Genomic DNA, 14,416 nt, shown 5'->3' with positions numbered 1-14,416 from the left:
GCCTACTTGACACAATCTACATATGACATTGTCTTCTAGGGAACCTTTGAAGCCAGTTATGATGTCAGATCCTGGGCCCACTGGAGGATCTTTTAGTGCTCTAGTGCAACCCCGTGCATAGCAGGAAATATCTCAAATTTTTAAAAAATAATTTCATGATGCAACAATAATATTGGTAGTATATTGGTAGTACTTAGTACTATGAGAAGAACTTGGCACTCAAAATGGTGAAAGGTGAAATAAAGTCTCTTTTTATTGTTGCAATGAAAAGTTGAGAATTTTCGGTCTTAAATTCAGACCTTCATCAGAACTGATTGCCAGAGGTTAGAGGGGGTCTATATATGTGTTTAAAAGGAAGGTATTTTTCATTTTAGTGCTTACTGCTCAGAACCTAGGTTACCGACTACTAGTGCAGTCTACCAGCTTTGGACGGCCTCCCAGGCAAAGAATATAGCTCTTTGCTACAGAGAATGTAAGTCCATCTCTGAAGTGCTACTGCACTCCTCCTGCAATGCAATTCTGTTCAACAACATGATCCATCCCTTTTAATGTACTATGGGGTCTACAGTGGTGCTTGAAAGTTTGTTAACCCTTCCATCATTTATCTAAAAATAAAGACAGTCTAATATTTTTAACTAATTTGTTTGCTTTTGAACTCTTTAACTATTTTTAGGTTTCATGTGAAAATCTGATGCCGTTTTAGTTCAAATATATTCAAAAATATGCAAAATTCTGAATGGTTCACTAACTTTTAAGAACCACTGTACATTACTGAGGTCAGACATCAGTTGAGATCAGATACAGATAGACCTAACCTTAATGTTTAGAGTGAAGATGTACCAGAGATCTCCTGCTCAATCTCTCTATCTCTTTCAGTGGGCTTGAATTAAGATGACTGTGTACAGGACATAAATGAAGGTTTAAAATCCCCAGATCTTTTGGAATATGGGCCAAATCTTTATTTCTTCACAGAAATGGTAAGAAGGTAAATATTACCATGGAATATTGGCTGAATACATTACTTCAAGGTCAAGGTGCTGATGGATGGGATGACTTTAAGGAGTGGAATCAATTAGCTCATGTAATTATTACATTATGATTTCCAAGGAGTATTGGATGATCCAAAATGCAAATGGATAATCATTTTATAGTTTTCAAGCAAAGTAGACTAATAAACCAAAGGGTAATTGAACTGTGATACTTGATTGGTACTTTATCAAATACATGTGCAGAATGTTGTTCTTTTTTGCACATAATGCAAAATGCAGTATATATCAAATTTTTCAAACAATATAAAACTAATGTCCCAAAACATAAAATAAAACTTCTTTATTCCCGAAAGTGGTATCAAAATTTTATTCCAATCTCATAGATGAGGAAAACTCCTCCCAGCCACCTTTCCTACATTCGTGGGAAGTGGAACTAAATATTTCTTTATCCCCACTGGACAAACAAAAGATCTGTGCTGCTTCACATGGCTTCTCCCGTTGTGTTCTATTTCAAGAGTCGGCTTATAAGTTACTATCGCGATGGTACTACACACCAGAAAAACTGCATCATTTGGGACTGATTAGCTCCCCTCTGTGTTGGAGGTGTGGGGAGTCGCGGGGTAACCTGTCTCACATTTTTTGGTTCTGTCCTACTCTTGCTCAATTCTGGTCAGATGTCATGGGGTTTATGAAGAACCTTAGCATACTTAAGGCAGACCTGACTGTGGCGGAGGCACTCTTATCCTTACCTTCAGAAAATTTCCAACCTAAGAAGCATGAGCTAGCGCCATTGATGCTGGGAGCGGCAAAACAATTGATCGCCCTTAGGTGGAAACAGCAAACCCCCCCGACTCTGACAGAGTGGAAACGTAAAATAAGAGATTTGTTTAGACTCGAGGAGCTCACGAGTTGGGACTCGTCATCTCATGAGAAATTTAAGAAAACCTGGGCACCTTGGATACATTTCCAGGACACTGCGGGGAGGCTGGGGGGTGCCACGGCGGCCGAGTAAGTAGCGAGGAGTGATTGAGCCCTGGGGGCCACTGAGCCAATTTCTTCAAACTATCTAAGGTCATAATTGCAACAGATGTACATGAGAGAGCGTCGTATCGGCTGAGGCGACATTCTGGTGGGGGCGGTTCATCGGGCCTCTTCACTAATATTTTTATCGGAGAACCTCAAGAGCTTGTTTTTCTTTGTAAAGTATGCCCTAGAGCATCAAGGATACCTGCCTATGTAATGGGTTAGTTTTAGTTAGGTTATTTACCTCGTTAAGTGTTATATTGTTTTGAAAAGAGTAAAACTGTATAATTAATGCTCTGTAATTCTACATACAGACTTGTACCTCATAATTTGAACATGTTTTGCTTCTGTATTGCTGTAATCTCTCTTTATTAATAAAATAAAGAATTACAAAAAAAAAAAAAAAAGCTTCTTTATTACAGGACTTGCCCACAGTGTTCTATTTATTTTATTAATTTATAAGGCAACCACGGAGGTTCACCGCTGATATTAAGAACAATATTAACAACACTGAATTAACATACACTACAAGGTCGCAGTCAGATAGCCGTATAAATTGGACTGAGATCATAATGCAGTGTACGGACTGGCTGGCGGCTCTCCCGACCATGACAGCCATCTGACTGCATCCTTACAGTGAATTAAAAAAATGGCATTAAAATTTGCATTTAGAAAAATTGGATAATTGAGAATTGTTAAGAAATGTTGGTAAATGTAAAAATAAGTAACATGAATACTTTAGTACATAGTCAACTTGTCATGATACAAAAGATTCAAAATCATTATATATTTAAATAAACTTGTCTTCTCACCCCAAGGTAGAGTAAAATACCATAGAAAAGGAATTTCCAGAAAAAACAACGTTTCAGTGCATTGATTAGTTTGGGATTTGTCTTTGATGTTGCCAATTCCCTGTCCCATTCTCTAAACGAAAACACAAAACAAGATAGTTATCCATCAAATGCAGCATTTACACTTGTAACATTCCTCCTAATTTCCAGGTATTTCCAGGGAAACGTAATAAGGACAAATAATGATGGCAATAAAAACAAAGCTTTAGAAAACCAAAGTGATCTATTCTTCATGATCATGAAAATGTTAGTGCAGGGACAGCTCATTCATGCCTTTGACAGATTTAGGTACCCAACTATATATCTCATGGCAGGGAGTTAATTCATGTAAAGGTCATTCGATGTCTAAAAACTGCCAGGGATCTTAAGACCAATGCAAAATAATAGGCAAATAAAGTTTTTGGATTTCATCCAGAGCTCAGCAAGACGAAAACAAAGACAGACTATTCTCACTGGTAACAATGCAGACAAAGCTGACTTGTTGATAGAATAACATCTTATCTATCAATGTAGAAATGAGGCAAATCAAAACTTTTCTTACACTTATTGAGACTTTGTTTCTGAGTGTGACAGCTGGCACAAACTAGCATATAATCACAGATAAGACAGGTATAGGCAAAAGCCTTCTTATGAACTGCCACAATACACATTAGCTGAAATTCACAGAAAAATGTAAAGCCCAAAGATATATGTATTACAGGTACAAAAACGTGCATAAACGTGAAAAGCCATCATTATGAAGCTAACGAAAAATGTAAACTTTGGGTCATTCTATGCTCCTTTACTTTCAGCTATAGTGCTGAACAGGCCAATGAATATCACCCTGGCGCAATACAGGGACACCAAATGTGTACCGCGAAGACATCCGTGCCATATTAAGCCAGAGCCAGTGGTAAGATATAAATATATAGAGAGCTTAGTTTCATGGTTGAATTTGCCATCTATTATGCCTCTTGGAATTTTTTTTCCTCAAAATATATGAACTAAGGTAAGGGGGAAAAGGAAAGGTTGTATCAAAGAAAAAGCTAACACTGTAAAAAAAAATTTTTTGCAGAAAATAGATGGGGCATTACTGAAAAATCTTGCTGTATCCTGTGTTCAAAGCCCAATATTGCTCCTCATAGAAACTCCGTAAAAATGGTCATTGCATGGCTGCCATAAAGGACAGCCATGTTGTCATGATCCAGGACGGGGGTTTCGCTTTGGCCCGTCCTGGTCCGACTGGGGGTTAATTGTTCCGCCTCTCACTGGCAGAGGGCAGCTATTTAATGCTCACTGGACCTAGGTCCGGTGTCAGTTATACCCTCGGCTGAGTTAGTTGACCTTGTGCGTACGTGTGCCTTGTGCCTGATATCTTGCTTGCTTGTTTGGTTTTGATCCGGTTCTGTCCCTGTTACGAGTTCTGCCTGTCCCTCTTGTACTGCGCTACCTCTCGTGTATGACTCTCTGCTTGTGACCTGACTTCTCTCTGCTAGTCCCCTTGGTACCACGTCGCCCTCTTGTGCATGACCTTTGGCTTTGTCTGACCTCCCGTCTGTTTATCCCTCCTGTACCTCGCTGTCCATACTGTGTATGAACTCTGTTTTGCCTGACTCTGAGTTTTCTGTCTTCTCTGAAAGCAGGACGCTAACCCCCGCCCCCTTGCAGTCACGTGACCGTAGGTCCCGTGCTGGCTTGCTAAACTTCATCACTCAGGTTCTGTGCACCTATACTTTCTGGCTGTCCTGATCCCCAGGGGTCCCTACAGTGCGGGTGAGTCCCTGCTCAGCGGAGGCTGTACGTCGGCGCTGTCAGGATCCTGATACATGTTATCTCCAATAAGAATAAGCCAAATTCTTCTTTTTCATGAGCCAGTCGCACAGTTCCCCAATACAGATCTAGTCAAACAGTGACTCTGTGGCAAATAATCCATATACTGCCAGTTGGGTATCACTATGTTAGTAAGCGAGCAATCATTCCAAAATGTATTTTATTAATTTAAATATCAGGCAAAATGAATCTACTGACCGGATCCCTTTAAATATCAGATCGTTCTTGGCTTTTCAGTTTAAGGAGGTTCTAATCAATTATTGACACCCTTCCTTTTATTCCGAGATATTCCGAGATATCTGTCAATCACCGATTAGGATCGCCCTTTTACTGAAAAGTCCACAATGAGGAAGAATATAAAGGGATCCGGTCAGTAGATTTATTCTACCTGAATTACTGGCGGCATGAATCAGGGTCTGGCTGTCTGATTGTTATCAAGAATGGTTGTAGTAGCAAAGGGAACCTGTCGAGAAAATTTGTGCTGCCAGAACCATGTATGATTGCAATCAGGTATTTATTTTCTGAAATGCATCAGCGTTTGAAAATTTTGCCAGGGACTATAGGGAGAGACATGGCTAGTTCACTGTGGTCTCAGGGCTCCTTATCATTGACTCGCTCCAGTTGAGGGTGCAGAAAGACTAGTCCGGTCTGTTCCTATAGTCCCCATCCAGCTTTTCAACCTGAGTTTTATATGAAGTGCTGCACCATTTCAGAGTAAAACATGTCTGGCTCCTACTCATACTGCCCATGTGTCACATCGCCGTCAGACTCGGGGCCTGCTGTCCCGGCCTCGGCCACTAGGAGGTGCCGGACTGTCACGTCGCCGTCAGACTCGGGGCCTGCTGTCCCGGCCTCGGCCACTAGGAGGCGCCGGACTGTCACATCGCCGTCAGACTTGGGGCCTGCTGTTCCTGCCTCGGCTACTGGGAGGCGCCGTGGTTCACCCCCGAGTGATGGCGGCGACAGAGAAGGGGCTCCTGCGCAGGCATCTGATGGACGCAGGCTCCGCTCCTCTGTTGGTCATGGAGGGGTTGGTGCATCGCCATCTGGCTTGGTCCTGGGGGCGGTCCTGATGATATCATCAGTCCGGGAGCCTGTGAGGGATGACCTGATCCCTCAAATACCTTGGGACTGGTCTTGCAAGCCGCCGGATATATTCTTGGCTCCCCTATGTGCTACTGTGTGATTTGCTATTGTTTGACTCTGACCTCAGCCTGGATTTCTGACCCCCCTACTGCCTGACGATTTTGTACCTCTGCTATTCTCCCGGTTTGTAACCTTGACCTGGATATTCGACTCTGCTACTGTCTGCTGTTTTTGCACCTTTACTGCCCTCCCGTTTTGTGTCCTTGGCCTGGACTCTCGACTCTGCCACTGCCTGCGGTTTCTGTACCTCCGCTGCTCGCCCGGTTTCTGACTACGTTTTTCATGTCTCTGAGGAAGAACCTGCGTGTAAGGTTCGAAACGCGTCAGGCGTGGGGGTCTGTTTTCCCCTTTATGGTTTTATCATTATTATGTGAATAAAACTTATCGTGGATTTTATCAAGTCTCCAGTGCCGGATCTTCCTTCTCTCTTCATGTTTGCAACACATGGTGGTCAGCCATTTGATCCCTAGGCACGACCGGCTTACAGGACTATTTTGGTGAGCACAAATTTCCCTTTCCCCTTCCTAATTTTCTACGTTTTTGGCTCCCTGCCTTCTTCCCTATTGGCGACCGCCCTGCTCTGGCACACTGCTTCAAGACAGCCACCCCCTGGGCCATGCTACAATTCCAGATCCGTGTATAGGGGTTAAAGTCTCAAGGTTTCTCGGGGTGCTGTCCCTACTGCAGCCCAGATCCGCGGACGGACGTCACACCATGGATCGGAAAGCATGAATCTAACAACAGGTTCACTTTAAATTAATAAAACACAGGATATATTGACTGCTTTTTAACCCCTTAGTTATGGAGCCAATTTTTAAAATTCTGACCAATATCACTTATGTGGTGATAACTCTGGAACGCTTCAACAAATCCCATTGATTTTGAGATTGTTTTTTCATGGCACATTATAATTTATGATAATGGTAAATTTAGGTTTATACGTTTTGTGTTTATTTATAAAAAAAATATCAGAAACTTGACAAAAATGTAAAAACATTGCAATTTTCAAACTTTGAACGATTATCCGTTTATTCCAGATAGTCATTCCACACAAAAACATTAATAAATAACATTTCCCACATGTCTGCTTTACATCAGCATCATTTTTAAAATGCTAATTTATTTTGTTAGGCTTTTAGGAGGTTTAAAAATGTAGCAGTAATTTTTCATTTTTTCAAGGAAAGTTACAAAATTTATTTTTTGAGGGACCTATCCAGGTTTGAAGTGACTTTGGGGGTGCTATATATTGGAAAACCCCAAAAAGTGATACCATTTTAAAAACAGCACCCCCTAACATATTGAAAACTTCTGTCATGTAGTTTATTAACCCTTCAGGTGATTTTCAGGAATTAATGCAATGTGGTATAGCAGGAATGAAAAAATGTTTGTTTACCACCTAAATGTCGCTAACTTCTGAACTCACCACTATATCCGGGAGACTCTAAGGCCTCTGTTTGGCCATGAACTGCTATGGCAAACATCAGGACCACACAATCATAATCTTGGTGTGTCAATTAGATTAAAGCGGAAGCCACCACAATCTATTAACCATTTTTCCGTTTTCCGATGTAGTCACTGTAGTCACGTTGTAGCAGCAACTAAGGGGTTAAACAGATACGGACGGTGCCAACACTGATCGTTTGTGGTACAGAAAGTTGTCAGCTATAGTGGACAGCTAACAGCTGCTGGATTGTCACCTGTGTGGGGATGATATTCTCTTATATCTCAGGTAAGTAAAAAGATGTATTGGCTGTCATTAAGGGGTTAATAAAACCATACATCTTCTCAGCTTCTCTCTTGCTCCGTATCATGTTCCTGCACATTGGATTGCCTGCATTTTCAATGTGAGACGCTCACTTTAATTTCTCCAGCATTTTGCGCCATGTTACCTTTTAATAGGATTAGACTACACCAATTAGCCTTCGCTCTCTGATCATCAGTGAGCTTTGGCATTCATTCACATATTTGTTTAAAAAATGGTATGTATAGTTTCATGACATTCTATGCATTTTGTTTGAAACAGATAGCAAATGGATAAGAAATTCTGTTGTGTGAATATTCTCTTATACAGTGAGAGTGCATCACTGAATATTCACTGAGTACATGAACCCTGACATGATTAGTGTAAGATATTCTTGTTTCATCACCATTAGATATATCATCTTAAATTATATTGCCCTTTGAGTAGAAATGTATTTCTATCCAACTGTTCACTTTTCAATTCAAAGGCCTAACTCAGACATCTGCGAGGCACGTACGTGTTCTATACATGGTTTAGACAGACAGAACACATAATCATTATTGCCTACAGGGGTGCTCACATATCCGAGTGGTCCACAAAAAAATCATGTTGACAAGTCCGTTTTTGATCGAAGTCATAGATCAAAATTACTCATACAAGTCTAGGGATGCGTGAAAGTCACGGACACCACACGGACGGCATCTGTGTGCATTCCATCTGCTGGTCGGGATTATTACTGTAGTCGATAGGAGAAACCTTGACTGTAAAAACTGACATATTGTTGACTAAATATTGATGAAATTCAGATCCAAAACACTGATGAACAACGATCCGTGTTTTTACGTATAAGAAAATGGCAGATGTCTGAATGAGGCCTTAATACAGTGACTACAACCTCCAAGTGTGAAATGGCCAATATGCTGTCATCCTTTAGGCTTATGGATTAAACACCCATATATTGCTCCTCTATGTACCTTTCAAGTTGTTCAGACAGATTATCTGCAGAGTCCCCGGTAGAAATTTGGTAAATATCTGACAATTCCAGTCGTTGCCTGTATCCTTTCCTCAAAATTGGCTTTGTCCAACTGGAATGAAACAAAACTTTATGTTAATGACAGGGTAACATTAAGAAATAAGTCGTTCTTCCACTGACAATGATACTCATGGGTATTCTTGGAAGAAGTATAATACTTCAGTCGGGAACTCATTTTAACAGTATATATTTTATATGTAACTTAATATTGGTAGAAATATTTCCAGAAATGCACAGGTCAATAAAGGTAGATGTGCACTCAGGAACCTTACAAACCTTTCTGTGCATGTGATTTGTGGCATGCAATTGTCTAGTTGTTCCCTTTTTTCCTATGTGCGTAAGGTAGGTTGTTATATATAATGGATAATGATGATAAGAATATTAGAAGTCAACAAAAAGTCCCATAACCTTAAAGTAGAAGAAAGCTGCAGGCTGGGTGCTTGGGCGCAGCAACATTATATGACATATATCCTCGGCAAGTTCTACCATATGAATAACTCAGAGTAAGTGCATATTATGCCTTGAGGAACTGGGATGGAGGTGTCACTCATGCGCTGCTGATGACGGATCGAAGATGAATTATTTTAAAAACATTTATTGTGCAGGTTTTAAAAGTCTAACCGTTTCGAGGTCATGCAGGACCTCTTCATCAGGACAAAAATCTAGGACTAAGTTAAGCTTATGACACTCAGCTCAAGCTCTGTCAGAGTGTTAGGCGACTCTCGTATGAGAGAATAGCAGCACAGGTACGGCAAAGACGGAGAACTTAATTTCTCCAACTTCTCCATTGTTTGTGTCTGCAAAAAATAGTGAGAGAATCGCAGCACCGGTGTGGAGAAGATGGAGAACGTAATTTTTCTATCTTCTCCATTGTCTCATCTGAGTACAGTCCAATATACGTAAATAGACATCCGAGTGTAGTTCGATGTTTCACAAGGGCACATAGACTTATATTGGTGTGCATGGTCCAAATGTTGGAGCCACACGCAGCATGTTGCAATTATTTTCTCATGCTGAATTGGCATGAGAAAATAATGGCAGATCTGCACTGCCCCATAGTATAACATTGGGCCGAGTGCTATCCGATAAAACATAGGATAGCACTCGGCTGTGTTTTAAACCAGTGTCAGCGAGCTCTATTTTTTAAAGATGTGCTTAAACGTCAAACACTATTAAGGGTTGGTTAGTCAGGGTATTTAACAAGTAATATACAAATGCTGGTAGGTTAGAAGGCATGTGGGACCTGTCACATTTACTTCAAAAATCATTTCACCTGATGAACAAGCATGTTGTTAATTTGTCGTATGATTGGCAGCCTGTTTACACTGGTTGATTATCGGGAAATGAGCTTTCCTGAGAATGCTGGTTCATTACAATTGGCCAAAGTAAATGCCATCTCACAGGTGTAGTCCCAAACTGCGACATTCAGTGACGAGACCTTACCAGAAGCTAAAATGGTATAAACCAAAGAAAAAACGGACCAGGAGCAGTACATAAAATATATATGAATTTTATTATTGTACAAAAATGAAAGATAAAAACAAGATCACACATAAGTAATTTATGATTAGATACATGAGGGAATCAGCAACACCTAGATACCACACACAGGAGGGTTCGGTAAAAGAGTGGCAATTTAATAAAAATCACATATACCAATAGAGATGGCCGTACAGGTACACAAAAAGTATTAAATAATATGCAAAAAAAATAATAATGACCACCAAATAAAGGGGGGAATATATAAAGTGCAAAAGACAAATAACTCTCAGTGGGCATATAAAGTGCCACAGTGCATTATTTAGTGATCCAAAAACCGAACCTACAAAAGATAAAACAAAAAAATTGGGATAGTTATAGTCTAATAACTGACTACCACCAATAATAGCCAAATTGCCAAAGAGGGTATATGAGACTAAAATAGATATAATAAATAAAGCAAAAAAAAAAACAACCTTACTGTGATGTGGGCTGAAAAGTCTTGCACTTTATATGCCCACTGAGAGTTACCGTATTTGTCTTTTGCACTTTATATATCCCCCCCTTTTTTTGGTGGTCATTATTATTTTTTTGCATATAATTTAATACTTTTTGTGTACATCTCACAGCCATCTCCATTGGTATATGTGATTTTTATTAAATTGCCACTCTTTTACCTAACCCTCCTGTGTGTGGTATCTAGGTGTTGCTGATTCCCTCATGTATCTAATCATAAATTACTTATGTATGATTTTGATTTTATCTTTCATTTTTGTACAATAATAAAATTCATATATATTTTATGTACTGCTCCTGGTCCCTTTTTCTTTGGTTTATATGATGTTATAATGGATGAGCTCTAATACTTCTAGCCTTTTTTGGGATTACAGAAGCTAAAATGGTAGGATGAGACAAGCTCTCCTGGACCTCAAAGGCACTCTCTAGGGTGCCCAGCTACAGTGGGGAAAAAAAGTATTTAGTCAGTCAGCAATAGTGCAAGTTCCACCACTTAAAAAGATGAGAGGCGTCTGTAATTTACATCATAGGTAGACCTCAACTATGGGAGACAAACTGAGAAAAAAAAATCCAGAAAATCACATTGTCTGTTTTTTTTTCATTTTATTTGCATATTATGGTGGAAAATAAGTATTTGGTCAGAAACAAGCAATCAAGATTTCTGGCTCTCACAGACCTGTAACTTCTTCTTTAAGAGTCTCCTCTTTCCTCCACTCATTACCTGTAGTAATGGCACCTGTTTAAACTTGTTATCAGTATAAAAAGACACCTGTGCACACCCTCAAACAGTCTGACTCCAAACTCCACTATGGTGAAGACCAAAGAGCTGTCAAAGGACACCAGAAACAAAATTGTAGCCCTGCACCAGGCTGGGAAGACTGAATCTGCAATAGCCAACCAGCTTGGAGTGGAGAAATCAACTGTGGGAGCAATAATTAGAAAATGGAAGCCATACAAGACCACTGATAATCTCCCTCGATCTGGTGCTCCACGCAAAATCCCACCCCGTGGGGTCAGAATGATCACAAGAACGGTGAGCAAAAATCCCAGAACCATGCGGGGGGACCTAGTGAATGAACTGCAGAGAGCTGGGACCAATGTAACAAGGCCTACCATAAGTAACACACTACGCCACCATGGACTCAGATCCTGCAGTGCCAGACGTGTCCCACTACTTAAGCCTGCACATGTCCGGGCCCATCTGAAGTTTGCTAGAGAGCATTTGGATGATCCAGAGGAGTATTGGGAGAATGTCCTATGGTCTGATGAAACCAAACTGGAACTGTTTGGTAGAAACACAACTTGTCGTGTTTGGAGGAAAAAGAATACTGAGTTGCATCCATCAAACACCATACCTACTGTAAAGCATGGTGGTGGAAACATCATGCTTTGGGGCTGTTTCTCTGCAAAGGGGCCAGGACGACTGATCCGGGTACATGAAAGAATGAATGGGGCCATGTATCGTGAGATTTTGAGTGCAAACCTCCTTCCATCAGCAAGGGCATTGAAGATGAAACGTGGCTGGGTCTTTCAACATGACAATGATCCAAAGCACACCGCCAGAGCAACGAAGGAGTGGCTTTGTAAGAAGCATTTCAAGGTCCTGGAGTGGCCTAGCCAGTCTCCAGATCTCAACCCTATAGAAAACCTTTGGAGGGAGTTGAAAGTCCGTGTTGCCAAGCGAAAAGCCAAAAACATCACTGCTCTAGAGGAGATCTGCATGGAGGAATGGGCTAACATACCAACAACAGTGTGTGGCAACCTTGTGAAGACTTACAGAAAACGTTTGACCTCTGTCATTGCCAACAAAGGATATATCACAAAGTATTGAGATGAAATTTTGTTTCTGACCAAATACTTATTTTCCACCATAATATGCAAATAAAATGAAAAAAAACAGACAATGTGATTTTCTGGATTTTTTTTCTCAGTTTGTCTCACATAGTTGAGGTCTACCTATGATGTAAATTACAGACGCCTCTCATCTTTTTAAGTGGTGGAACTTGCACTATTGCTGTCTGACTAAATACTTTTTTTCCCCACTGTACCTAAGAAAGCTTAACAGCCATTGGAAGTACAATCATTAATTTAATTGCCCCCGTGATATCCCTATTTTCCCAACCAGTCCCTAACATTTTGTTTGGTCACCATCTCCTGCGAAAACACTTACATTTTTTCTAAAGGCCCGTTACACACAACGATATTGTGAGCGATATCGTTGCATAATCACCAGTTTGGTGACGTTGCAGAGATGTCGAAACGACATAGTTGTGTGTGACATGTAGCAACGATCAACGATCAGTTGGCTGATCCTTAATCATTGCCTAATGGTCTGGGCCATAATTCTGTCGTTGGTCTCCTGCTGGGCAGCACACAACACTGCGTGTGACAGCGAGAGACCAACGATCAGCGATGCTGGGAGCTGGTATCCGGGGTAAACAGCGGGTAACTAAGAGCCGCGCGGCTCTTAGATACCCGCTGTTTACCCTGGATACCAGCGTGCATGCTGGTCCTGATAGGGTATCCAGGGTAAACAGCGGGTAATTAAGAGCCGCGCGGCTCTTAGTTACCCACTGTTTACCCTGGATACCAGCTTGCTCGCTGGTCCTGATCACTGGTGACTCTGTCTCTGTGACAGCTCACCAGCGATCAGCTAACTATGTCCCAGTGATCCCATCCACGTTGGATCGTTGGTGGGATCGCTGGGACATTGAAGCGTGTAATGGGGCCTTTATACTAAATTTTGTCACATAGTGACCTAGACTGCAAAGAAATGTACACTTAATCCTTGTGTCATGATCCAGGTTGGATATGACAGAGAAAATGCACAAGTAACCTTTTTTTTCCTTTGGCTGTGTTTCAGTTCTAGTTTCCCTCCGGTGACCATTAGGGTCATTGCACTTTGGGTACTTTAGTTTTGTGCACGTAATTGCAAAACAGGTATGATTGCTCTATAAAAGAGTGTCAGATGTGGTAATCACTGTTGGTGATAGTCCACAGCTACAAGCAAGCCTGGGTGAAGGATGGAGCTGAAGGAGAGTCCTGGGCAGCTCAGTGAGAGTCCTGGAGTGGCAGCTATGGTGTCTGCGAGGAGGGCTGGCATGGCTTGGTGGAGTTGCAGCAATGGTGTCAGCAAGAAGTTCTTGCATGGCTTGGTGAAGTGGCAGCTATGGTGTAGAGCTGCACTCATGATGCTGGATTCGGTTGCTGGAAAGCTGGACTCAAGATGCTGGACTCTTTTGCTGGAAAGCTGGACTCATATGCTGGACTCTGTTTCTGGACAGCTGTACGCAGGTGGTGGACTCTGTTTGCTCCAAGGCTGCACTATGGTGTTGGATCCGGTCGGAGGAAAAGATGCACGCAGGTGGTGGGCTCTATTGCTGGGAGCGTAAGCAACAGAGCAAATCTAAGTGGGGTTTCCCTGTTTTGTCTCTTTTCCTTATGTGTGTTTTAGTGCAGTGGTGGGATTAGTTTCCGCACCGTCCAACTTCACTAGTGAGGGTTTAGGTGCAGGGCGAGTCAGGGTTTTTAGGTTCCTGATCGTCGCCCGGTGCAGAACCGGCCTAGGAAACGTTAGGAGTGTAGAGACACTGACTCAGGGGAGTGCAGGAGGTCTCCACTTCCCCGTTCCCTATCGCAGGGCCACCATTGTTATTGTTACCCAGGTTTTCCCTTTTATTGTTTAAATTCGCCTTACTGGGGGCGGGGTTTCCAGGCATAAGTGTATTTCCGAAATTCGCCTGTTGGAGGCGGCGTATCCAGTTGCACGTTTTATTATTTAAATTCGCCCAACTGGAGGCGCTGTATCCAGGGTCATGCGTGTCATCTA

General features: G+C 41.6%; 1 protein-coding gene across 1 annotated transcript in view; it reads right to left on the bottom strand.

Moving 5' to 3' along the window:
- Positions 1-14,416, bottom strand: part of CFTR (CF transmembrane conductance regulator) — a 240,217-nt gene that overhangs the window by 169,973 nt on the left and 55,828 nt on the right. The window contains exons 2-3 of the mRNA XM_073573354.1: positions 8,534-8,644; positions 2,825-2,936 (exon numbers count right to left, since the gene is read on the bottom strand). Of these exons, the coding sequence (XP_073429455.1) occupies positions 2,825-2,936; positions 8,534-8,644 (223 nt within the window). The remainder of the gene's footprint in view (positions 1-2,824; positions 2,937-8,533; positions 8,645-14,416) is intronic.

The sequence above is a fragment of the Dendrobates tinctorius genome, unplaced genomic scaffold (assembly GCF_039654945.1).
Source record: "Dendrobates tinctorius isolate UK_male_01 unplaced genomic scaffold, ASM3965494v1 ptg000035l, whole genome shotgun sequence".
In the NCBI taxonomy this organism is placed as follows: domain Eukaryota; kingdom Metazoa; phylum Chordata; class Amphibia; order Anura; family Dendrobatidae; genus Dendrobates; species Dendrobates tinctorius.
The sequence above is the reverse complement of the archived record's forward strand: the minus strand, read 5'-3'. Positions and strand labels throughout refer to the sequence as shown.